We start from the raw sequence: 23,826 nt of genomic DNA on the forward strand, positions 1-23,826 counted from the left end.
GCGGGCCTCTCACTGCTGTGGCCTCTCCCGTTGCGGAGCACAGGCTCTGGACGCGCAGGCTCAGCGGCCATGGCTCACGGGCCCAGCCGCTCCACGGCATGTGGGATCTTCGCGGACCGGGGCACGAACCCGTGTCCCCTGCATCGGCAGGCGGACTCTCAACCACTGCGCCACCAGGGAAGCCCTTCCACATCTTTTTAAAACCTTTTAGGTAGTTGCTAATTTTTTTATGATTATCAGTATTAAGGTTTTTATGATGCATAAATATAGTGCCCCCCCCGCCCCCAGTGGGCAATATTTTAATTTCAAAATAGGAAAGAAGAAAAGTGCTTTCATTTCTATGTGTGGGTGATTGTAGGGTACAGGGGTGTGAGGGGGGCTCTTCTGGAACCGGGATACTTGTGAGGATGATCCGATCACCACAAGATAAGGGTTGAGCTGGACTCTCCATAGCAAACCAAGTTACAGGATGAGAGCAAGCATGGCAGCCCCTGAGTTTCTCCAGAGGGGGCCCTGGGAATTCTCCTAAGGAACTGCATTTGTCATTCACCTCCTGTTCCTCCTTGTCCCAACCCTTTCATCTCCTGTCTCAAAGTTTTACAGTACCTGAAGAAACAGGAAAACTCTGATGAGGTGTGCCAACCTCTAGCACGTGAGCTTCCCAGGCAGGCAGCATGTTTGCTTAGTTACTTAAGGCAGTGTTGAGGTGGAATGGCTGTGTCTTTGAGGCCAGAGGCTGGTCCTGAGGCAGGGAGAAGTTGATAAGAGGTGCTGCCCCTCCTTCATCACACTGAGGACAATCGCTTTGGTATGAGTGTTGATACTCCCTCTTCCCATCATCTCCCACATGTGGATATTGAACCTGAAATTGAGTCACACAGCCTTGTCCTATCACAACCAGCCAGTGCTGTCCTAAAAGTTGGCTGAACCATCGGCTGGCATCTGGGGCCTATAACAAAGGATGATGCCACAGATTTGGTTGGTTTGATATTGAGGATTCTAAAGCTCAAGACCCAGGGATTTCCCTGGCGTCCATTAGTTAAGACTCCATGCTTCCACTGCAGGGGGCACGGGTTTGATCCCTGGTTGGGGAACTAAGATCCTGCAAGCTGAGTGGCCAAAAAAACAACTCAAGATCCAAGAGCTGTCTTCCATTTTCATTCTCAGAAAGTCATTTGACCTCTTCAGATCACGAAGAGCAACCTGCAGAAGAAGGGATTCCATTTTCCTCCAGTTTCTCAGGGGGACGTGAGAGTTCACAGGATCAGATTCAGGGAAGAGTTTTTTAACACTTGCGGTGCAAACTTTGTTTTCAGTTTCGTTATAAAATTGTGTTTAAAATATGTTAATGCCATAAGAGAGATTTTCAAACTTTTACTTTTTTTAAATCAGGGAAATACTTTTATTTTACTTGGCATCTCAACTTTCAAGAGTTTGGGCTTGTGGGGAGGGTCATAGTAGGCAGTGGTGGGTTTAATGGATAAAAAGGAGCAGGGACAGGACTCCCTCCATGACAGTCCCAGCCTCACCCAGAGCAGCTCTGCGGGCACTTCTGGGATGACAGTCTGCAAAAATCAGCCATTGTCCAATTGTCAAGCCCGTTGGTATGAATCAAGTATTGGTAGAACTTCTGGGCGCTGTGTAGAAAATGCTGCTCTCTGGGAAAAGGGCAGGTGGGAGAGTCGAAGGCTGTGCATTCGTTAATGAATGTGGGAGGGGTGATATGTGGGTAGGGGAGAAAGAAATCCAGACTATTAGGTATATTGTACAGCACGGGGAATATGACCAGTATTTTACAATGACTGTAAATGGAGTATAACCTTTAAAAATTGTGAATCACTACATTGTACACCTGTAACTTATATAACATTGTACAGCAACTATACTTCAATTAAAAGAAAAAGAATGAGTGTACATTCTTTAAGAAGTGGTGCTGTCTGGTTCATTAAGAAGTGAAGTTTCTCAGCACCTCCATTTGCCATTCCCCTCCTCCTTCCCTTTCTCCCAACTCCTTACTCTCCTGTCTCGGGGCTCTGTAGTCTCCAGACTGAGGCTCAGAGGTCGAGGTGATAATAAATGTGGAGCTGGAGTGGACCCAGAGGGTACACTAAATACATCCCAGTACAGAAAGATATCCCATTTGGGGAGGGGCCAATAGGGCACCAGAATGAGGTGCCCAGTGGGGAGCTGTAGCTTGTCACTGACATTGATAGGAATGGCCATGATGTGGTGATAATACAGGCAGACCAACCTGTGGTCAGGTTTATTATTATTAATTCTCTACAGACTGTGCACCCCTTCTTGCCTGCACCTGGAGTGGGCTCTCCCCCGACTCTGCCCATGGTACACCACTGAAGTGATGGCAAATTCAGGATCACGGCTCGGCTTAAGGCATTGAGCCTGGGCTGTGTCCACAGTGTGGAGGAGAGGCTAGCACTCCACCAGGCTCACAAGAGACAATGAAACCTTCTTAAATTGGACAATTTGGGGTTGGCGGAGGGACGCGGGCAGAGCTCAGGGAATCCTTCCCGTTAAATCTAGAGGCCTGGTTTTGTCCCAGATCTTTAGGAAAAAAGTATTAATGGATTTTCTCTTTCTCCCTAAGGAATTATAAATTCCTTTGTGTGAAGGGTAAAGGAAAAAAAAAGTTTTCCTCTCTCTCAAAGTCATTTCCTGTCTGGATAATTTGGAGAATCAGATAAACATCCTCAAGGATTCTGCTTTCTTTACTAATTTGTCCGAACAGTGAGGGGAGAGACCCTAGGAATGCCTTAACTGGTGAAACCTTTCCTTGGTTTGGGCAAAATATTTTAAATGTTACAGAAACCAAACTGTGACAAGTAGGTGGATGCTTAGAAATATGAGTTAAAGGTGACCAGTTTTAACAGTCTAGGAACCCTTATGTGATGTCCCCCAGCTCTCTTACCATACGGGCTTTTGTATGAGTAGGGGAGGCTCTGGTACTGAGATGCAGGCAGGGACTTCCTATGTGATGCTGTATTGGATGGGTTTGTTTTGCCTTGAGTTGGGAATAAGAATCACATATTATGACATCACATGGTCCTGGCAGACAAGCAAGTTGCACCGGTTGCTCCCTGGTATAGGGTGACTCATGGGAAAATCCTAGGCAGACAGCAAGCCCAGTATCTTGAAATTTCTTTGCATTTTCACCTGCTTCTCTTTCCCTCACATCTCATATGTTCTCCTGTCTTCCCAAGGCTGACCTCTTCACCTGTGCTCTCCATAGAATCCTCTCCAGATTCTTCTGACCCGTGGACCTTCAGATAGCGCCCTTTCTTTCTAAGCATCCTCTAGGGCCTCTTCAAATGTGCTCACATAGTCTCTCCCTCAGAGCAGTCTTCCATCAGCATCTTGCTACTTCATTTATATATTTTTCTCTCCCTCTTTTTTCACTGGCAAACTTCTAGAAAGAGAGGTCTGTGATCTTATCTCCTGCTCACTCCTAAACCACTGTATCCATTGGTCCCAAATTGTTCTTCCAAAGGTCAACAGCAAGTGTCTGATCATAAAACCCAATGGCCTTTCTCCCTTCCCCTGCCCTGTTTGCAGCCTTCAGCTCTCTCCACTGTATTGTACTCTTCCAGGCCTTCAGAACTCTGGACTCCAGGACTTTATTTCTGCCTTTGGCTCCATGTTGTGATTGCAGGAGGCATGTCTTCAGCCTTCTCACTTTTCTCATTCTTCATTCTTTCCCTTGAGAAGCTCATTTAGTCCCAAGGCAGCAGCCATCCCCTCTCGGAGGTGACCCCTGGAACACTTTTCCTGAGTTTTAGTCGTGCACTTTGCTATAGTTCTCTACCTGGAAATAACTGTCATCATTTTTATCATTATCCATGTGAAACTACTAGTCATGTGTATCTCCTTCTCCACTGAGCTCACCTTTTATAGTTTCATGGTGAGTCATGAGGCCAGGTTTATATCATCCAATTGTGTAACTTTAGGCAAATTCTTCAACGCTCTTGGCCTCAGTTTCCACATTTGTAAAATATAAATGATTTCTGGATCTGTGTCTATAAATATACCTTGACCCTCCTACTTACTAGCTCAATTGACTGACCTAAGCAAATTATGCATTTTTTCTAAGCCTCAATGTCTTCATTTTAAAATAAAAACATTAATATTTAATTAATAGGGTTGATTTGAGGATTACACGAGGTAAATGCAAGTGCATACATGTGCATAATACAGTAGCTGTTATTCTTCCTGTTACCTAGGCTTGATACTTTGGAACATTTTTGATTTCTTCTTCTTTCCTATAGCTAGATAATGACCAGGTCTTATCAATCATTCCTTGGTAGTGTCTTGATAGAAACTTTCAACATTGACTACCTGCCTACTGCAAGGCTCTGTGCTGTATACTTTATATATGGTGGTTCTTATCTTTACCGTCACCTACAGTGTAGGCATTTCTGTTGAGGAAACTGCTTCAGAGATTTAAGTGACTTGCTCAAGTAACATGGCTAATGACTAACTGAGCTGGAATTCAAACTAAATCTGGCTGCCTTTACAGCCAGCTCTGTTTCCACCATCCTGGTCTTTCTTCTCCCTCCCTTCCTTCCTTCCTCTTCCCACTGCTGTCAGTCGAAATCTGTCTCTCCCATTCTTGCCCAGTGGCCTCTCTGCCTCCAGTCTCCCCCAGTTCCATTTCATCCCATCTGTCACCAGCAGATTTACCCTCATCTCCTTCCTGGGAGGCATTTAACAACCTCCATTATCTCTTGAAGACATCTGGCATTTAAGGCCTACCTCTCCAGCCTCATTTCTTATATTCCTGCCTAAGAGCTGTTTTTGTGTGCTTCCAGTGTCCTCTATGTATGTACTACAATTTTTAAAAGACGTTTTCTCTACATGGAAATACTGACTAGGTTAAATCCCATTAAAAACATGAAAATTCTACTGACTGGGTAAGCCTATTTTTTTTTTTTGCTGTTGTTGTTATTTTAACAAGCACGACTATTTAGCCAGGTCGGGTACAGATTCATTCAGATAATACAAGTTAAATATATGTCATTAGAGCTATTATTGGAGACCTCTTTTTGAACTTGGCATTTCTTTCTTCCTTTTTTTTTTTTAAAATTATCATTTATTTATTTATTTATTTTGGTTGTGCTGGCTCCTTAGCTGTGGCACACAGGCTCTTTAGTTGCGGCAGGCAAGCTCCTTAGTTGCAGCATGCATGTGGAACCTAGTTCCCTGATGAGGGATCAAACCCGGGCCCCCTGCATTGGGAGTACAGAGCCTTAACCACTGGACTACCAGGGAAGTCCTGAACTTGGCATTTCTTAATAAAAGGGATCCAAATTGGAAAAGAAGTAAAACTGTCACTGTTTGCAGATGACATGATACTGTACATAGAAAATCTTAAAGACATTACCAGAAAACTACTGGAGCTCATCAATGCATTTGGTAAAGTTGCAGGATACAAAATTAATACACAGAAATCTCCTGCTTTCTTATACACTAACAATGAAAGATCAGAAAGAGAAATTAAGAAAACAATCTCATTTACCATCACATCAAAAAGAATAAAATACCTAGGAATAACCTACCTAAGGAGGCAAAAGATCTGTACTATGAAAACTATAAGACACTGATGAAAGAAACCAAATAAGACACAAACAGATGGAAAGATATACTGCGTTCTTGGATTGGAAGAATCAATATTTTCAAAATGACCATACTACCCAAAGCACTCTACAGATTCACTGCAATACCTATCAAATTACCAATGACATTTTTCACAGAACTAGAACAAAAAAATCTTAAAATTTGTATGGAAACACAAAAGACCCTGAATAGCTACAACAATCTTGGGAAAGAGAAACAGAGCTGGAGGAATCAGGCTCCCTGACTTCAGACTATACTTGAAAGCTACAGTCATCAAAACAGTATGGTACTGGCACAAAAACAGAGATGCAGATCAACGGAACAGGATAGAGAGCCCAGAAGTAAACCCATGCGCTTATAGTCAATCAGTCTGTGGCAAAGGAGGCAAGAATATACAATGGCAAACCTGGCATTTCTTAGTGCCCTTGAGTTCAGCAGTTCTGTGACTCCTGTATCCATTCTCTGGCATCCTTATTCCTTTCTGAGGCAACGATATCTACTCTGGAAATGTATGTGGTGGGTGTAGAGCTCAAAGATACCCATTGCAGCAGCATTTATAAATTGGAAAGATAAAAACACTAAATGGTTTTAGAACATTAGTGCAGCCATTAAATAATCTTTGCAAGGAATTTTAAACACGTGGGGAATGGCTTTTGGATATAAAGGAAAATATGGAGGCAACCAGGTACAAGCTTCCAAGAGTCTTTGCCCAGTGCAGTCACACAGAGTGCACTTAATTCCTCCAGCAATGAGTTGTGACAACACGTGTGAAATGTTGTCCACCAGGGAAGCTCATTAGAGATTCAGTTTTTATTGGAGTTGGTCTCATAGACAGGCTCTGCCCGGTACCTACCAAAACTCCAGACTCCCAGAAGGAAAGGAGAGGCTCAGCACAAGCCACACTGTTTCTGCAAACAGTTGAGGCACAGCCAGCCACTCTTTACCAGGAAACGTGGGAACACTCCAGAAATCTAAGCTCCAGATTCCAGCCAGGGGCCAACATTGCGCTGGACTTGCTAAGGCTGGCAGCCTCCGGCCCGCTCTGTTAATTCTCCTGCACATTCCCTTGCTTCTCATACTTCACACTTCAGACTTCCTCAGGGAATAAGTACCAGGACTCTTTCTTCCATCATAAACCCAGAATTGATGCCACTGTGGCCTTTTCAGAGTCCAGTAAAAGAGGCTGATAATGTTATGTTTGAGGTGTGGGATTACAGAAAAAAATTCACGACAAACACCTGGTTCCAGTCACCCACACCTTTCTCAGGGCCGGAGAGGTTGTCCCCGAGTGACCCTGGCAGGAAGCCAGGGGAGCATAATTAGTGCCAGCATGCCAGCTTTGAACTCCTGTCTCCGACTTTCTGTGTTTTTCCTTTGGCTCTAAGTGCTTAAGAAATCAATTAGCTCATAGTCCTTAGAACAAAGCAGCCAACTGTTGTCCCAGGAATGTAAGTCCTGTGAGCCCTGGGGCTCTGAGTGCAAACAGAGTGTGTCAACATCCCCGCCTTGGGACATCTTGGAGAGCGATGACTTCATGCTCACGCTCTCAGATTCTAATCCCCAAGCTGTTCTGCTCGAGGATGGTCACTTCCTCAGCATGTGTACAGAACCGAAGAGGATTCAGCAAAGTTCCTTGCTCTACTCCTTGTCCCCCGTCCCCCATTGTTTTTTTGGCCCCTCCAGAACGTCTCCAGCGTCTGCCTTGACACCTGTGCATGTAGCTAAGCTACAGGGTCAGTTTAACAAAGGAGTTCACGTTCTTCCCGCTTCCTCCCACCGCCCTTCTCCCAGTCTGTGTTCAGTGGAATCTGAGCCCCCCGTGGCGTCAAATAAAACAACAAAATTTATATCATGATAGAGGTGAGCCCTTGTCTTTATTCAGCCTTACTGAGAAGAGAAAACATTTCTGCTTATTCTTGCTTACTGTGTCCAGGCTTTATCCCTGATGAATATTCGTTGTTTGTTTTTTAAGTATAGCAGCCAATGGAGTAAATAAGTTTATTATTTTATGCATGTGTTTACTTTTACTTTTTATACCCCCCCGTTCTCTTTAGTAACCTATGTCGATGAGGATGAAAATGAAATACTTGAATTGTCGTCTAATAAAACATTCTTGGTCACGCTAAAGATTCCAGAGGAGTGTGTTACTGAAGAGAAATTGCCTGACCTGCTCACGAAAAGGGTAGGATACCTTATGCATCGTTACTGAGTTCTTAGCATTAGAGTATGAATTCTCCTGGAACAGTTGGCTTAGAGCTAGCCGGTAGGTAGCTTCAAGCTTGGATTCTTTGTCTGGGTAGTGGCAGAAACCGGTGCTTAGAAATGGATTTTCTGTAGTGCAAAGCCAGAGGGAGGAGCCCTGGCCTCCAGCTAAATGTATCCTGGAGGACAGTGTTCGGTTTCTCATTCTGGTCTTATACTTGATTCAACCTGAAGTTTCATTGAGGGTCTGCGATGTGCTCAACAACATGCCCGGTGCTAGGGTCACAAAGTCTGAGCGCTCAATGGGAGCTCACGGTCCAAGTAGAGGAAGCAATTAAATAGTTATAAACAGTGTGATATGTTCCATCACTGAGATACGTACAGTGTGTTTTATATAAACATGGAGGTGGGGATGGAGGCACGCAGGGCCTCCTGGAGGAGGTGACACTCAGGAAGAATCTTGAAATATGAAGTAGGGGTGTTCCAGATTAGAGAGCAGAGAATACTAGAGGATGTGCCCGGCAGTGTGCTATGGCCCCTGCATACTGTGTAGCGGACTTGCAGAGGTGAGGCTGAACAGGAGGGGACGGGTCAGCTCATGAAGGTTTCTGTGTTCTTTGACGAGGCCCTGAAAGATTTTAATCTGCAGGCTGACATGGTCACCCTCTGATTTCAGTTGTTCTGTGTGATGATGGAAAAACACTGGAAGTAGAGCACTTAGTTAGAGGGTGTTGTAATAAGTTGGGTGACAAATGAGAGAGCCTTGAACTAGGGCAATGTCAGGGGGAGTAATTAAGGTTCAGGTGAGATTTCAGAGGTCTTCTCCCTCAGTAGGACTTCATGGCTGGTTGGATGTGGGTCTGAGGGAGAGCATGGCTCCAGGCTCTTGGTTGGGTGGCCACGTGGGTGGACGGTGACATCATTCACAGAGCAGGAAATGCAGGAGAATGAGCCTCTGTGCAATATGGGGGCTCTGCAGCCAGACCACGAGGGTTGGTGGGCAGCCCTGGTCACCTTGTCAAAGACAGGGTGGTTCACGGCCAGACCCAGAAAAGTTTTTGATAAGAAAACCTAAGCAAGACTAGCCTGCTGTCTGTTACCCTCTTCCCTGCAGTTGATAGTTTGAATGGAGTGAGCCCTCTTTATTTGGCTTCCATCTGATTCCATCTAGGTCACCCCAGAGTCAGTTTCTGGGCAGCCAGGTGCATACCGTTTGATTGCCCCTTTGATCACAGGAGTTTGTACCTTGCGAGGATTATTCCAGGTTTCCCTTCCTCCTCCGTTTCCTTGTTTCTATCTTATCTGCAGCTCCCTTTTCCACCTTTCCTGCCACCTGCTTCCAGAGCAAGCTGCTGAGTGAATAACCTGTTGCTACTTTCCTCTTGGTTGCCTTTTTTTTTTTTTTTTTTTTTTAATTGTTTGGCCACATCGCGTGGCATGCAGGATCCCAGTTCCCCTACCGGGGATCGAACCCACACCCCCTGCAGTGGAAGCTCGGAGTCTTAACCACTGGACCACTAGGGAAGTCCCTTGGGTGCTTTTTTGATTGAGGGGTTTTGCACTGGCCGAGCAGAAACCAAGTGAGTCAGCATCCACATGTGTCACCTGTTACAGACTGGACACTATGTCAAAGGGAACTGGATATTAATCACTCACTTTAAAGCCATAGTTCTTTTGCACAGAAGCAGGCGTTAGCAGATTCTACAGGTGTTTTTAACTCATCACCGTGTAGTGGCTGAGGAACAGGGACTGGCAGATCTCTGGGGCAACTTCACAGGCCTCTTTGAGCTTGTTCCTGCTCTGATAAATGGAAATCACTGCACTTTCCCTGTATACCCACAGGTGCATATGAGGTGCCTATACAGAACTTTGTAGAACATTTTTTTTTTTTTTTTGTGGTACGCGGGCCTCTCACTGTCGTGGCCTCTCCCGTTGTGGAGCACAGGATCTGGACGCACAGGCTCAGCAGCCATGGCTCACGGGCCCAGCCGCTCCGCGGCATATGGGATCTTCCCGGACCGGGGCACGAACCCGGGTCCCCTGCATCGGCAGGCAGACGCTCAACCACTGCGCCACCAGGGAAGCCCCTGTAAAACATTTAAAAAAAGAATTATCTGACTTGCAGATGATAAACGTAAGGTGCAGTGAGCTGAAATGACTCCTGCCCCTGGCTTCCCGATCAGATATGTTCAGGAACAAAAATGAGGAACTTGGAGACATTACTATCTATCTAATTATCAGGTCAAGAACCCCTTTCTTCCACTTAGGCCAGTTTCCAGAAGCTTCTGGACGTGGAAGGTAAATGGGGGTCGATATTGAAACACTGTGCCCTCTCTTTTGCTTTACTGTCTTGCTTTTCTAAACACAGTTTTCCTGGCCCCTCTCATATCTCACTGCCAGTTTCCTTCTCTTAGGGTTGGGGCCGATACTCTGCTTAAGCCAGCCCGTTAGCTCTGTGGTGTCATAGCTCAGTCCACGTGCTTGTTGCCGAATTAGCGTTGGCCCCTCTGATGATGCAGGGAAGGCATCCCTCTTCCTCTGGAAGCTGTTTTCTTTTCTTTCTTTCTTTTTTTTTTTTAACACTATCACTTTTTAAAAGGTTGAGGTATAGTTGATATACAGTATTATAAGTTTCAGGTGTCCAACATAGTGATTCACAGTTTTTAAGGTCACACTCCAATTATAGTTATTATAAACTATTGGCTATATTCCCTGTGCTGTACAATATATCCTTTTAAGCTTATTTATTTTATACATAGTAGTTTGTATGTCTTAATCCCCTACCCCCATCTTGCCTCTCCCCGCTTCCTTCTCCCTACTGGTAACCACTAGTTTGTTCTCTGTATCTGTGAGTCTGTTTCTGTTTTGTTATATTCACCAGTTTGTTTTATTTTTTACATTCCACATATAATTGTTATCTTACAGCATTTGTCTTTCTCTGTCTGACTTATTTCACTTATTTCGTAATACCCTCGAAGTCCGTCCGTGTTGCTGCAAATGGCAATATCGTATTCTTTTTTAGGGCTGAGTAGTATTCCATTGTCTCTATACACCACATCTTCTTTATCCATTCATCTGTTGATGGGCTCTTAGGTTGCTTCCATGTCTTGGCTATTGTAAATAATTGGAAGCTGGTTTTTGATGAGCCACTGTACCTGACTCTGGTGATCCACTCACCGGGCTCTGAGCTCAGTTTGTACCCAGCCTCATAGGCGTAGTGTGAGAGACACCAGAGCAAGGGGTGAGGAGCCCCTCTTTTCACTTTTTTGGTCCCAAAGTGGGTAGTGTGGTTAACAGCTCCTAAATATGTAAATATGTCCTAATTATAGCCGGAGACCATGCCACCAAAAAGAATGTTAGAGTGGACACTGAAAGTGATCTAGTATACCACTCCATCTCTTAACATAAAATTTTAACTTAACATTTTTTCTGAGTACCTACTATGTGCAAAACACAGTGATTAGGGCCCTAAGGATTAATAAAGGAAGGATGAGAGGGAGGGAAAAAAGAAGGAAGGACAAACATAACTCCTGACATAAGAAGCTCAATCTTAAAGGAAGAGAGTGGCATTATTGTTGTTATTATTGTTATTATTTTCAGCTCTTGAAAAATAATCCCGTCTGTAGCATCCTCATCTTCTTCCCTCTCCTTCTGAGCAGCCCTGGGAGAGCCACTTTCCACCCTCCCGGGTCTTCTAAATGACTGTCAGCCTGTTAGCAATATTCTTTTCTGTGGGGCTCAAAATCTATAAGATGACCCAGTCGTTTTCCCCCAAAGTTCTTAACGCTTAATGCTACTTTCCTCCTTGATATTCAGAAGGATCCACTTTCCTCCTTGCTTCATCTCCACTGCGTGGTTCGATAAAACATGAGGAAGCTGGCCTTAGTGTCTGTAACATCTAGGATTGAATCCCTTACTAGCAGAGTGGCCTGGGCCATGTTCTGTAACCTCCCTGAATGCCTGGAATTTTTTTTTTTTTTTTTGATCAGTGAGAAAGGGAGAGATAGCAGAGATAGCAATGCCTCTTTTGTCAAGATTCCTATGCAGATCACAGCAATAGTGACAGGATTAGAGGAGGTGGTCTAATCCCGTCTGCTCTACCTGGGAGAGAATGAATTGTCACCAGTGAGTTAAGTGGGAGCGAAATATGGATGCAGCCTGCATGAGATTCCGCTTGGAATGGGTGGGAGACAGGTGAGCAAGTTTTCCTCGGGGGTAGTTCTGCTGCTTGCTGCCGGATAAAACAGTGAGGCACCGAGCAGTGATGGGTGCTGCAGGGCGTGCCAGGCTCAGCATGGGGGAAACCGTAGGTGTGGAATTTCTAGAACAACGTCAGGGCTGAGGCTTTAGGCCGGCAGGAGTGGCTCTGGCCGGGCTCTCAGATGCCTGGCCGTGGGCTTGCTTCCAGCCTCAGAGCTGGGTCCATGCTGGGGGGTGTACCCAGATCCCAGCACTGTCCTCCTGCCTGCTAAGAACAAGGCATTTAACCTTCAAAGTAAATTTTAAAGAGATGCAACGTAAATACATTCAGCCACAAGTCCTCGGGTACTATAGGTGAGAATTCACATCTCTGAAACACGATGAAAAGACTAATCAAAGACTGGGAGAAGATATTTATGACACAAAACCAACAGCTAGTGTCCAGAATGTAACACCAATCAGTTTGGATAAGGCAACCCAAGAGAAAGACAGGGCCCTAATAGGCAATTCAAAGGTGAGAAATCCCACAGAGTTAATAAACACACAAAAAGATACTCAACCTCACTAGAAAGCGAGACATTGCCAATGAAAATGATGTAAAACACGATGTTATACTCATCAGATTGGCAAAAATGGAAAAATCTGGTAACATTAAATGCTGGCAAGGCTGTGGGAAATAGAGCATTTATACATTGCTGGGAGGGGAGTGAAATGGAGAGCAATTCAGAAAGATTTAGTTAAGGTAGAGATGTGCTAACTCTTGGACCCAAGTCCATCTCTTGGTATATGGCCCAGGGAAACTCTTACCTGTATAAGAAGAGGGGCTCAGAGAGGTTCAGGCAGGATCACCTCAGCATAGTTTGTAGCAGGAGAAAATCGGAAACAAAGCCCATGGCCACCAGTAGGGGAAGGGATGAAGTGGAGCAATCATTTCATGGAATCTCTGCAGAGTTAGGAGTCACATTGAATGACCTCCATCTAGATGTACCGTTATGGGTAAACCTCAAATGTGATTTTGAGTGAAAAAAAAGCAAGTCAGAGAAGATTATGTAGAATATGGTATGTTTTATTTGAATAAAAATGTCCATTAAATTTATGTATAGTTATGATTACACGGGAGTGTTAGGCTTATAAAAACATGCATGGAAAGGATACATGCCAGCTTCAGGACGGTGGTTAGTAGTGGGGAGGGAGGGAGGAAAAACAGAATAGTGTGTAGGAATAGCTTTAGCTGTGTTGGGTTTCTTCACGTAAAGGGCTCAACTAAATACTGTAAAATGTGAGGGCATGAAACCTGGGTAGTTGGGAACACAGATGTCATTATTTTTTATGGTTGCAACACTTCATGGATAAAATAAGAACTCTGACTCTTTGCCATTGTTCCCCCACTTAATCCCATTATCCAGAAACAGCGTGGCTGTTTCTCCTTGGAGTGAAGCTCTGGAGAAAAGAGAGAAGAGGCCCTTGTTTGGTTATAAACGGGGCCCTGAGCGGCCTGTTTTGCAGTCTTCCTAGCCCCGCGGGGGTTCCCTCCTTCCCATGGTGCTTCGGGTCTGTGTGGGCTCAGGCTGCCGACCAGTAAGGCCACAGGTCTCAGCGCAACATACGAGATGTTGAAAATCCCAGCCTGGTCACTTGATCCTTACAAATGAGATCCCTTGAAATGAATGCTAACTTGAATTTTGGTTGGTGAGGGGCCCACCCCTTCCTGTTTCTTCATCCAGAGCCTCTAAGTAAGTTGATTCCTCCCTAGAGTTGGGTCTCCTTTGCTTAGGAGTATTTTTGCTTTGTCAGGTGATATGCAGCATGACCTGGCAGTAATGTGTGTGGTTGTTAATTTGGCCCTGTTTGTTTTAGCTCACAGATGTGTACAGTTCATCACCAGCTCTGAGCCGTTACTTTACTTCAGTTGAAATCATAGACTTCAGGTAAGAATGTGGAGCATTATGTGCTGGTGTCTCTCGACACTCATCGCTCGTTACCAAAAAGGACTTCCCTAATCCGAAAGCACGGAGGGGACCAACGGAAGATAGAACCATAGTGTCAGTGCCGGGAGGGTCTTTGGAGGCCAACTAGCTCAATGCCCTTATTTTACGAAGGAAATAAATGAAATCCAGATAAATTATATGACTCAACACAGTAACAGGGAATAGAGCAAAAGCCCAGACAAACCATTTCTGTTTCCCAGCAGATGCTCGAATAAGCTAAGAGTAGAAATAGAAATAGATCTCAGATAGTGCTGGATTATGTACTGGCTTTTGCTTTTGAGGAACACAAGTCATATACAAGTTCATTCTCCTTGTATAATATTAAAAAATAAAGATACATGCTACCAGCAAAGTACACATCCTGCCTTCCCCCGCCCCACTACCCCTGGACACTTCCTGTGCCAATCAATTCCACAGTGAATTCCAGTCCCTTCTACAAAATGAATAACAATCACTGGTCTGTGTGATTTCTTCTGTGCATGTATTTACCATATATACTTTGTGTATTATATATGTGTAACATATACACACGCATATGTATTGTTTCCTTTCCTCTTAATCTCTTATGTTTTTGTATATGTCTATAGACACTTAGGTAAAAGTGTGTATGTATGTAGAAGAGTCATTTGATTATCCTTTTATATTGTTAGGACAAGATTTACAAGGCAAAGCTTTATTACCTGCTGTGCCTAAGATAGCCCTGGAATGTGACCATCAAAGACAATTTTACATTGAGGTTCCTCCACTCAAACCATAAATTTCCCAAACCTGGGAGGGGAAGCACCAGTGCACAGTGGGGTAAAACCAAAGGGATTTGGAGTCTGAAAACACAGTGGCAGGTTGCCTTGTCAACAGCACTATTCCTCCTTCTTTATGGACCGCTAGTGTGCATGCTACCTTATGGTGACACTTTTGACCTAGCCTATTTTATTCATAAATTACTGGTATTAAAACGCCAATAGAAAAGGGAGAAATGCATAATCAGACCCAACTTTCCTCTCAGTGCGCTTGCCCTAACTTACAATTCAAAGACAGGTGAGAGAGGAAGGATATTCAGAGCGTAAAGGGTCTTACCAAGAATCCAGCCCCTATTACGGGTCTAGAGGAGGTGGGATTGCATAAGGGGTTGGGGTAAACACTGAGAAAACCCATCAGAAAATTGAGTAAAACAAAATCTGAAGAGTAATGTGAGAGAATCTATTTTTAAAAGTTATTTGAAAGAAAAACCCAGGGGTTTTAGGATTTTCGGATAAAGAAATTCTGCTGGGAAACATTTTTGTTTCATTTTTTAAAGTCCAGACAGAGTTTCAACAGTGTTGAACTGAGAAACAAACGCAGTGCCTCCAAAGCCTGCGCATCAGTCCGAGTATTGGTGTATGTGACCTCTGGCCACAAGAGGGAGCTCTTTGCCAGTCGTTGGCAGGGACAGTGTTCTGATTCACTCCTGGGACTGGCTTGTCTGCAGAACTTGCCCTTATGTAAAATAGATAGCTAGTGGGAAGCAGCCTCATAGCACAAGGAGATCAGCTCTGTGCTTTGTGACCACCTAGAGGGGTGGGATAGGGAGGGTGGGAGGGAGGGAGATGCAAGAGGGAAGAGATATGGGAATATATGTATATGTATAACTGATTCACTTTGTTATAAAGCAGAAACTAACACACCATTGTAAAGCAATTATACTCCAATAAAGATGTTAAAAAAAAAAAAGAAGAAAAAAACCTCAAACTTGCCCTTGGGTGAGGGTCTCAGATGTGGCCACTCTTAAATATTTTATTGCTGGCTCTTAATCTGGACCTTTTTAAAAAATCTAGGCCTTCTTGAACCAAAGGATATCTGTTGAGAAATCTAAATGTTAAGGTAGCATTTAACAAGCTGTATAGACTGTTGATTAGCTGAGGATAGCCTCATGATTATTTTTATTTTAGAAATGGGAAAGTATGTTCTAAGAAGATGAAAACTCCCTTTCCTTAGGTCCCCTTACTGAGAGTTGCAAAACGTTAGGAAGTGGAAATGGGACAGAAAAAGTTTCTCACTTTGGGGACAAACCAGGGAGGTATGATTTGCTGCTGGTACCCAGGGTCATCTGTGAGAGTTTAGGAGTCTGCATCCAGCCGATGGCAGGGAGCTTTGGGCCCTACCTTGAACATTTTATAGGTTAAGTAATGAACTAGTTAAACTGAGTAGCTCTGACACACACTTGTTGGGGCAGGGAGAGGCTGTGGTGTGAGAACAGGGAAAAAAAGGGGTTCCCTGGCCTGCCTCAGGGGTAAAGCCTGGTGTTGGGCAGCTCTTGGAGCCTCGTTGACAATAGCCGAGTCAGTATCTCCCCTGCATGGCCTCTCCTGGCGGACTCCAAGGGGATGGGTTCTAGGTGGAAGGAGGAGGTTAGGACCACCTCAACTTTGTGTGATGGATGCATTGATGAGGGGGCTTCTAGGGCAGTACACTCTTTGCCCTTTTGTCCTGGGAGGGAATGCAGAACTAAAAAGATGTTTTTCCTAAAATCAGTTTCATGAGTTGCAGTGTGATTCCGTTGATTTTTTTTTTTTTTTTTTTTTTTTTTAGCGGTACGCAGGCCTCTCACTGTTGTGGCCTCTCCCGTTGCGGAGCACAGGCTCCAGACGCGCAGGCTCAGTGACCATGGCTCACGGGCCCGGCCGCTCCGCAGCATATGGGTTCTTCCCGGACCGAGGCACGAACCCGTGTCCCCTGCATCAGCAGGCGGACTCCCAACCACTGCGCCACCAGGGAAGCCCTCTGTTGATATTTTTAACTGTCTCTGTTTGGTTTGCCTTTCAGTGGTGAAAATGCCACAATAACCTACCACCTGCACTTTGGGTTTCCGTCAGAAGACCACAACTTTATGAAGTATGTGATGAGTGAAGAGTTGGTGCTGGGCGTTTTGCAGCAGGATTTCCATGATCAGAACGTGTCCGGTTGTGAGACTCTGGGGCTTGACCCAGCGTCCCTCTGGTTCTCTGGTAAGTGGAGCACATCAGAAGGCAGAGCTGTGATGATAAACAAGTGAACCAGACAGGGCAGATGGCTCAGTTTGCTTTCTGAGCAGGTGATGTTCCACGCTCCGTGGAGGTCACCCAGTTCCTGCCCTCTGTGAGCAGACAGAGCAACTAGAAAAAATGTTACGGAAACAACTAAACTATAAACATGAGGGTTGCTATGTGTTTCCTTGCTGTGGTTCACCCACCTTCTAAGCCCCATATCCCACATCAGAATATCATTAGAAACTTTCATGGAAACACTGTGATCTCACAAGAGAAGCAAGTGCTGAAGAGTTTGAAGTAAACAATATAGTTAAATTGTTGAAAGATGACCTCAGTATGGGGAATCTATCTCTTTTTCTATTGAAGGCCACTGAGTCCATTAAGACAGGGGTCCCCAGCCCCCCAGGCTGTGGACCGGTACCGGTCCGTGGCCTGTTAGGAGGCGGGCCGCATAGTAGGAGGTGAGCGACAGGCGAGCGAGTGAAGCTTCATCTGCCACCCCCCAGCGCTCCCCCTCGCTCCCCATTGCTCACATTACTGCCTGAAACACCCCCCGACTCCCACCTCCACCCCGAGTCTGTGGAAAAGTCATCTTCCGTGAAACCGGTCCCTGGTGCCAAAAAGTTGGGAACTGCTGCATTAAGATATTAATAGAGGGACATAAAAAGACAAGTTCGTCTCTTTCCATAGAAGATTGTAATACATTTACTCATCTACTTTTAAAACTAAGAAAAGGATGGGGAAATGGATATGTTTTTTAACAAGCATAGAAGATACCCGACTTGTCAGAATCTGAGAACGTTGTACAAAACCTGCCAGAAAGGAAGGTGGAAAGGTGAGATGACCACCAGCCTTCGAGACCTCCTTCCCTCACGTGTGTCTGCACTGAGCTTTGGCCTTACTTCCCATTCTTCTTCTCATTTCCCACTTCTGATTCCTCACTTGGAGAGGTTTTAGCTCTTGTTTAATGCCAACAGTCTTGGATGGTTTTTCAGCCACAACCCGTCAGAAACACTGCACATCAGCAGTGGTAAATACTAGTTGAATGAATGAAAAAGGTGAACGAGAAGGAGGTGTGGTGAGTGGCAGGCACGGGGCCAGCAGCCGAGGGTCAGGAGAGTGCAACAGATTATAAAGCGCACACGTTACCACAGGCTGTGAGAAGAGGCGTTTATTGTGATGACGCTTGAATCTTGGGAACGGAAAGTGGAAGTGGACTGATCTTGGCCTGGGAAGGCAGAGAGTTTTATAAAGCAGTTCTTAAAGCTCTCTTTTTCCCAAATGAATAAAAGGAATGACTTTCAGAGGGCCAACTTTTAGCTCACTGGGAAAGTCACGTAAATGAATAGTTTCTTCACTGAGCATCTAAATAAATGAAGTGTGTCTCTGGGCCAGGCAGATAACATACTGTGTGGAGTGAAGAGGTTCTTCCCCCTGTACAGGAATTTTAGAAAGAAAGAAGGGGGTGAAGGAGAGGGAGAGAAGGAAGGAAGGAAGGAAGGACCTTTCAGCCCACTCCTGTGCACGGCAGAGAGAGGGGAGGCCCACCCTGCCTGCTGTGTGGTGACTGACCTTGACTTTCTGAGCCTCCTCTTTGAAGCTGTGGTCCCCAGCACTTTCTAAATGAAGACCATGGGGTGGGAGGAGGGTGAGACAAGGTTGAGGAGGATTATGAGGCCGGCAGGTCCACATTATGAGGGCAGGTGGCTTATGAGGTCTGACAGAAGACCTGGAACTGAACCTCAGACTCTGCATCGGGGATGCAGCCTGAGCAACACTGTTTCTGCTCCTCAGGAGACGGTACTCTTTCTCTCAGGCATTTTTCCTGGGGATGGGGATTTCTGTGACCCCCCCACCAACACACCTTGCAGAGCATGAGCAGTGTTTGATATTTTCAGGAGTATGAGTATCAGTCCCTTCTCAAATAGAAGGGTAGACAGTGACCATTTGGGAAGCGAGGAAGGAAGAAGAGAGATGCAGAGAAGGCAGGGAGGCAGAGGGAGGGGCAGCTCAGAACCAAGTCCAGAGGGAGGGAAGAGAGGGGTGTGAGGCCTCTGGGACAGACCAGTGAGGCTCGGGGGTACCGACGCCAGCTCCCTGTGTTCGTAGGCACGGTGGGCTTGGCGAGGTATCCCCCCGCTCCTGTCAGGAGCTGGGCAGCCACCGTCCCACAAAGATGATGTTCTGATTCTTCAAAGAGAAAAGTTTTTTGTTTTTTTTTTTTAAAGAAGATGTTGGGGGTAGGAGTTTATTAATTAATTTATTTTTGCTGTGTTGGGTCTTCGTTTCTGTGCGAGGGCTTTCTCTAGTTGTGGCAAGCGGGGGCCACTCTTCATTGCGGTGCACGGGCCTCTTCACTATCGCGGCCTCTCTTGTTGCGGAGCACAGGCTCCAGACGCGCAGGCTCAGTAGTTGTGGCTCATGGGCCTAGTTGCTCCGCGGCATGTGGGATCCTCCCAGACCAGGGCTCGAACGCGTGTCCCCTGCATTAGCAGGCAGATTCTCAACCACTGCGCCACCAGGGAAGCCCTGTTTGTTTGTTTGTTTGTTTTAATGTTTTCCTCCTTTTTAAAAAAATTTATTTTTTTGAAGTGTAGTCGATTTACAATGTTGTGTTAATTTCTGCTGTACAGCAAAGTGATTCAGTTATACATATATATACCTTCTTTTTCATATTCTTTTCCGTTATGGTTTATTGCAAGATATTGAATATAGTTCCCTGTGTTATACAGTAGGACTTTGTTTATCCATCTTATATGTAATAGTTTGCATCTGCTAATCCCGTGCTTCCTGTCTCTGCCTCCACCACCCCCATCCCCCTTGGCAACCACAATTCTGTTCTACAAAGAGCAAAGATTCTTAAAATTCTTTGGCTTATATGCCCCTTAGAGAATTTGGAGACAGCCATGTACCTTCTCCCAGGAAAAAATGCACACACTCTTCCCCCTAGACAGGATTTTACAATTTCAGGAATTCCAAGGATTCTCTGGAGCCGGGCTGCAGTTCCTCTGGTGTTCCGATGTGTGTGCTAAAGAGTCAGAACCTTAAATTAGCTTGTAATTTGGATTCCTAAGGGATTTTGTGTGTATTTCTCATTCTCTAATTTGGACATACGACAACTCTTTGGCCTAACTGCAGGCATATTGATGCCTTCTACAAATAAAAACTTCCCTTAATATTATAGTCATAAGTGATTTTTTTTTTTTTTTTTGCTGTATGCGGGCCTCTCACTGTTGTGACCTCTCCCGTTGTGGAGCACAGGCTCCGGACGTGCAGGCCCAGCAGCCATGGCTCACGGGCCTAGCCGCTCCGTGGCATGTGGGATCTTCCCGGACCGGGGCACGAACCCGTGTCCCCTGCATCGGCAGGCGGACTCTCAGCCACTGCACCACCAGGGAAGCCCATAAGTGAATTTTTAAATTTATATTTTCTTACAACTTTATTGAGAGATAATTAACCAATAGCACCGTGTTAGTTTAAGGGGTACAGCATAATGACTTGACACATGTATTAGGAAATGACTGCTGTGATAAGTGTAGTTAACAGCCATCATCATCACCTCGTATAGTTACAAAAGTGTCTTTTCCCTCATTACGAGAACTTTGGGGATCTGCTCTCTTAGCAGCTTTCAAAGGTACCGTGCAGCAGTGTTAGTGATGGTCACCATGCTGTACACTGCATCCCCAGGACTGATTTATGTTGTAATAATAGGAAGTTTGTGCCTTTTGACCACCTTCATCCAATTCCCCCTCCTCCACACCCCACCCCTGGCAACCACCAATCTGATCTCTTTTTCTGTGAATTTGTTTTTTTAAGATTCCACATATAAGTGAGATCCTGCAGTATCTGTCTTTCTCTGTCTGACTTATTTCACTTGGCACGATGTCCTCAAGGTTAAGGGAATTTTTTTATTGGATCACTGCCCCCACCTCCCTTCTACCTTTGAGCTTCTTCACCGAGTGGAGGGAGGGGTCCAGAGACAAGGAGGGGAAATCTGTTTTACAATGTAGAACAGCTGCATGAGTTACTTTGGACGTGGGGTAAGTTATTTTGTGGTGTTTTCTGACATGTGAAGGAGTTAACCAGTAGCCTGAGTAAAGAACAAAAGCAAAACTGATTAATGTGAGAGAGAAGAGGAAAAAGCTCTAGGCATTGAGAATAGTGAATCTCGTTTGCACAGATTTGGGGTAAATGGATGGGCTGGCTGCTGGCAGAGAGGCCAGTGTATGCATTCTGCCCTTGAAAGGACTGCCTGGGGTGTCAAGGGAAAACACTTAGGTTGTTGGTAGATTCCCCGGGAAACACAGAGTTTGGCCAAAGAGCGCTGCTTCTCAGCCAGGACAGTTTTGCCCGCTCCGAGGTATCTGGCAAAGTCCAGAGACATTTTAGTTGTCACAATTGGGGGTGTTGGTGGGAAACTAGCATCTAGTGGGAAGAGGCCAGAAGGATTTTTCTAAACCTCTTACAATGCACAGGACAGTTCCCGATGGCAAAGAATGATCCAGGCCCAACATCAACGGCCAGAACCGTGCTGTGGCGCACGTGGGTCCCCTGTGTCCTGTCCCGAGTCGTTGCCTAGGTACCTCTGCTTTAGTCAGGCCAGCTGTGCGCCATTTCCCTCATCAGAATGTCTCACTGAATATTGCGCTGTATTAAAAATGAAAATTTAGAGGTATTTTTATGGTTAGATTATGCAAAAAAGACTGTTAACATGTCCTCTGCATCCAAAGGGCCTCGTCAAAATGTTATTTATCATGAATTATACTGAAGCAAATAAGCAATGTCATTTGCCTTTTGAAAGGAATTCAGAGTTGTGTGCCTCTGCGTGCATGCGTGCGTGTGTGTTTGCGCACGTGTGCCTCTGTGTGCGTGTGTGCATGTGTGCGCCTCTGCACGTGTGCCTCTGCGTGTGTGTGCACGTGTGCGCGTGTATGCGTGTGTGTGTGTGTTGCCTGAAGAGTAAACCTCCTCTGTTAGGAATTTACAGATATTCCACTTTTACATTAGAGTTTATAATCAAACCCAATGAAATAAAATAAAAACATACATGTTTAGAATAACCATGCTTTTTAAAAAATGGTGACTTTGCATTTTCTTTTCAGAATGAAGCGGTCGAGGTCGATCTGTGTCTGAAAGCAGCACTCCACTGAACTCTGGGATGAGGAGAATTCATTCCGTTTTACAGAAGAGATCCTGTGAATTAACGTAAAAGGACGCACAGTGACTACAGGGCTGGAGACGGCCCTTTTTCTCCTGATTCTGCACAGAGTCTGGCACTACGTCCAGCAAAACAGCACCCAGGGCTGCCCCGGCTGGGTCCAGATGGGGCGGGGTGACCAGGCGGCGGGTGGACCTGCAGGGTCAGGTCGCTGCTGTTCTTGAAGCACTCTCTGCCTCCACCCACACGTGGACACGCTCTCTTCAGGGTAAAGGTGGCCTTTGAGGCAGGATCCCGCCAGCCTGAGCCCCTGGCGAGACAACAGGGAGAGGCGAGGTGAGGGAGAGCTGAGCCAATCGCTCCCTGAAATCCTCCGTCCCACCCCGATGTCTGATCTACCTCCAAGCAAGGCTGTGAGGAAAAGGCAGGCATCTCACCAGATGTAAGCAGCATTGTCTGTGTCTCCTTCCATAGCCGCATATCTCAGCAAACTAGCCTTGGCACTCCATGCAATGTTATGTAGAGCTACAGAAATGAGGTGTGTGTTTCTTATTTCCCTTCTGTGTATAGTTCCTGCGACTGCTGAACACCTCTTATGGAAACACGGGTCCATGTTAGTTTTGAACACACGACTCTCATTTTGGATAGTTTCTCCATTTATATTTTCATCAACTTTCATCAGAGAATCATTAATACTGCTTACCATCTGCTCTAGGTAGTACATGTTGGTTTTTGTTGTCCAGAGTCGCTAGCCTTCCTGTAGGATTCAGTGTCTTCGGCACTGATTGTGTATCTTATTGAAGATGGTTGTGAAACAGGAAGAACCACGCTCGGAAATAAACTGCTGGAAGTTCAACGTCAGATCCTTTTGGAGGGGTGAGGGTGGAGTGAACAAGAGTGATTCTATTGGTCGTCTACGGATATAGAATTATCTGTCATGAGGGAACAAAGTGTCTTGTTAGGAAAATGGCTTTGCTGGAAATTTCCAGGAGAGTTTTGTGGTCATGTAATGAGAGTTTCTCAGCCTCAGTATCTCAGTTAAATTGGCCCTGGGTGGACAGTCAGGCTGGGGGCAGCTGCGTTCCGGGATGTGTTGGAGTACGAGTCTCAGGTCGTAAGTCGGTGTTTCATTTTGAGGATAGTTCCTCCAACTAGTGAAACAGGTGAATTTCCCTTCTCCCTCTTATTTTATATGTCAAACCTAAACCTTCATGTTTGTACTTTTAAGAAAATAATGAAGAACTTTATTTTTGCCTCCGCATTGCCACGTTGACCTTTGCTGCGTAGGGGTTGACTCTCCAGGGCCAGGATTTGGGTTGGCATGTTCTCACAGTAAATGGTATTGGAAGTGACCTTTTCATTTCCCCAAGGGCAGCTTCCCCTTCTGAGTGAATAAGATTGAACTGGGCTGGCCTGTGTCTTCCTCTCCCTGTTCCTGTTGCCTGGGGAGCAGGGGAGCCGTCTCTCCTCTCCACTCCCCCCCGCCCCCCCCACCCCCACCCCCCCACCCCCGCCCCGGGGCCCCTCAGGCAGGACCAGGTATCTGAAGAGCCTGGGGCTGGAAGGAAGGGCTGTTTCCTGTCTGGAGGCAGGACCGGTTTTGGTTCTGATCTTCCCTTCTCTTTTGGAAACCACCAAGATGCAGGCA

General features: G+C 45.5%; 1 protein-coding gene across 1 annotated transcript in view; it reads left to right on the top strand.

Annotated features, from left to right (window-relative positions):
* Positions 1–23,539, top strand: part of CUNH3orf52 (chromosome unknown C3orf52 homolog) — a 29,157-nt gene extending 5,618 nt beyond the window's left edge. The window contains exons 3-7 of the mRNA XM_029213712.1: positions 7,073–7,229; positions 7,683–7,810; positions 13,888–13,958; positions 16,818–16,999; positions 22,123–23,539. Of these exons, the coding sequence (XP_029069545.1) occupies positions 7,073–7,229; positions 7,683–7,810; positions 13,888–13,958; positions 16,818–16,999; positions 22,123–22,127 (543 nt within the window). The 3' untranslated portion in view covers positions 22,128–23,539. The remainder of the gene's footprint in view (positions 1–7,072; positions 7,230–7,682; positions 7,811–13,887; positions 13,959–16,817; positions 17,000–22,122) is intronic.
* Positions 23,540–23,826: the final 287 nt, after the last annotated feature.

This window comes from Monodon monoceros, unplaced genomic scaffold (genome assembly GCF_005190385.1).
Source record: "Monodon monoceros isolate NGI ecotype Baffin Bay Population unplaced genomic scaffold, NGI_Narwhal_1 Super_Scaffold_11, whole genome shotgun sequence".
NCBI lineage: Eukaryota > Metazoa > Chordata > Mammalia > Artiodactyla > Monodontidae > Monodon > Monodon monoceros.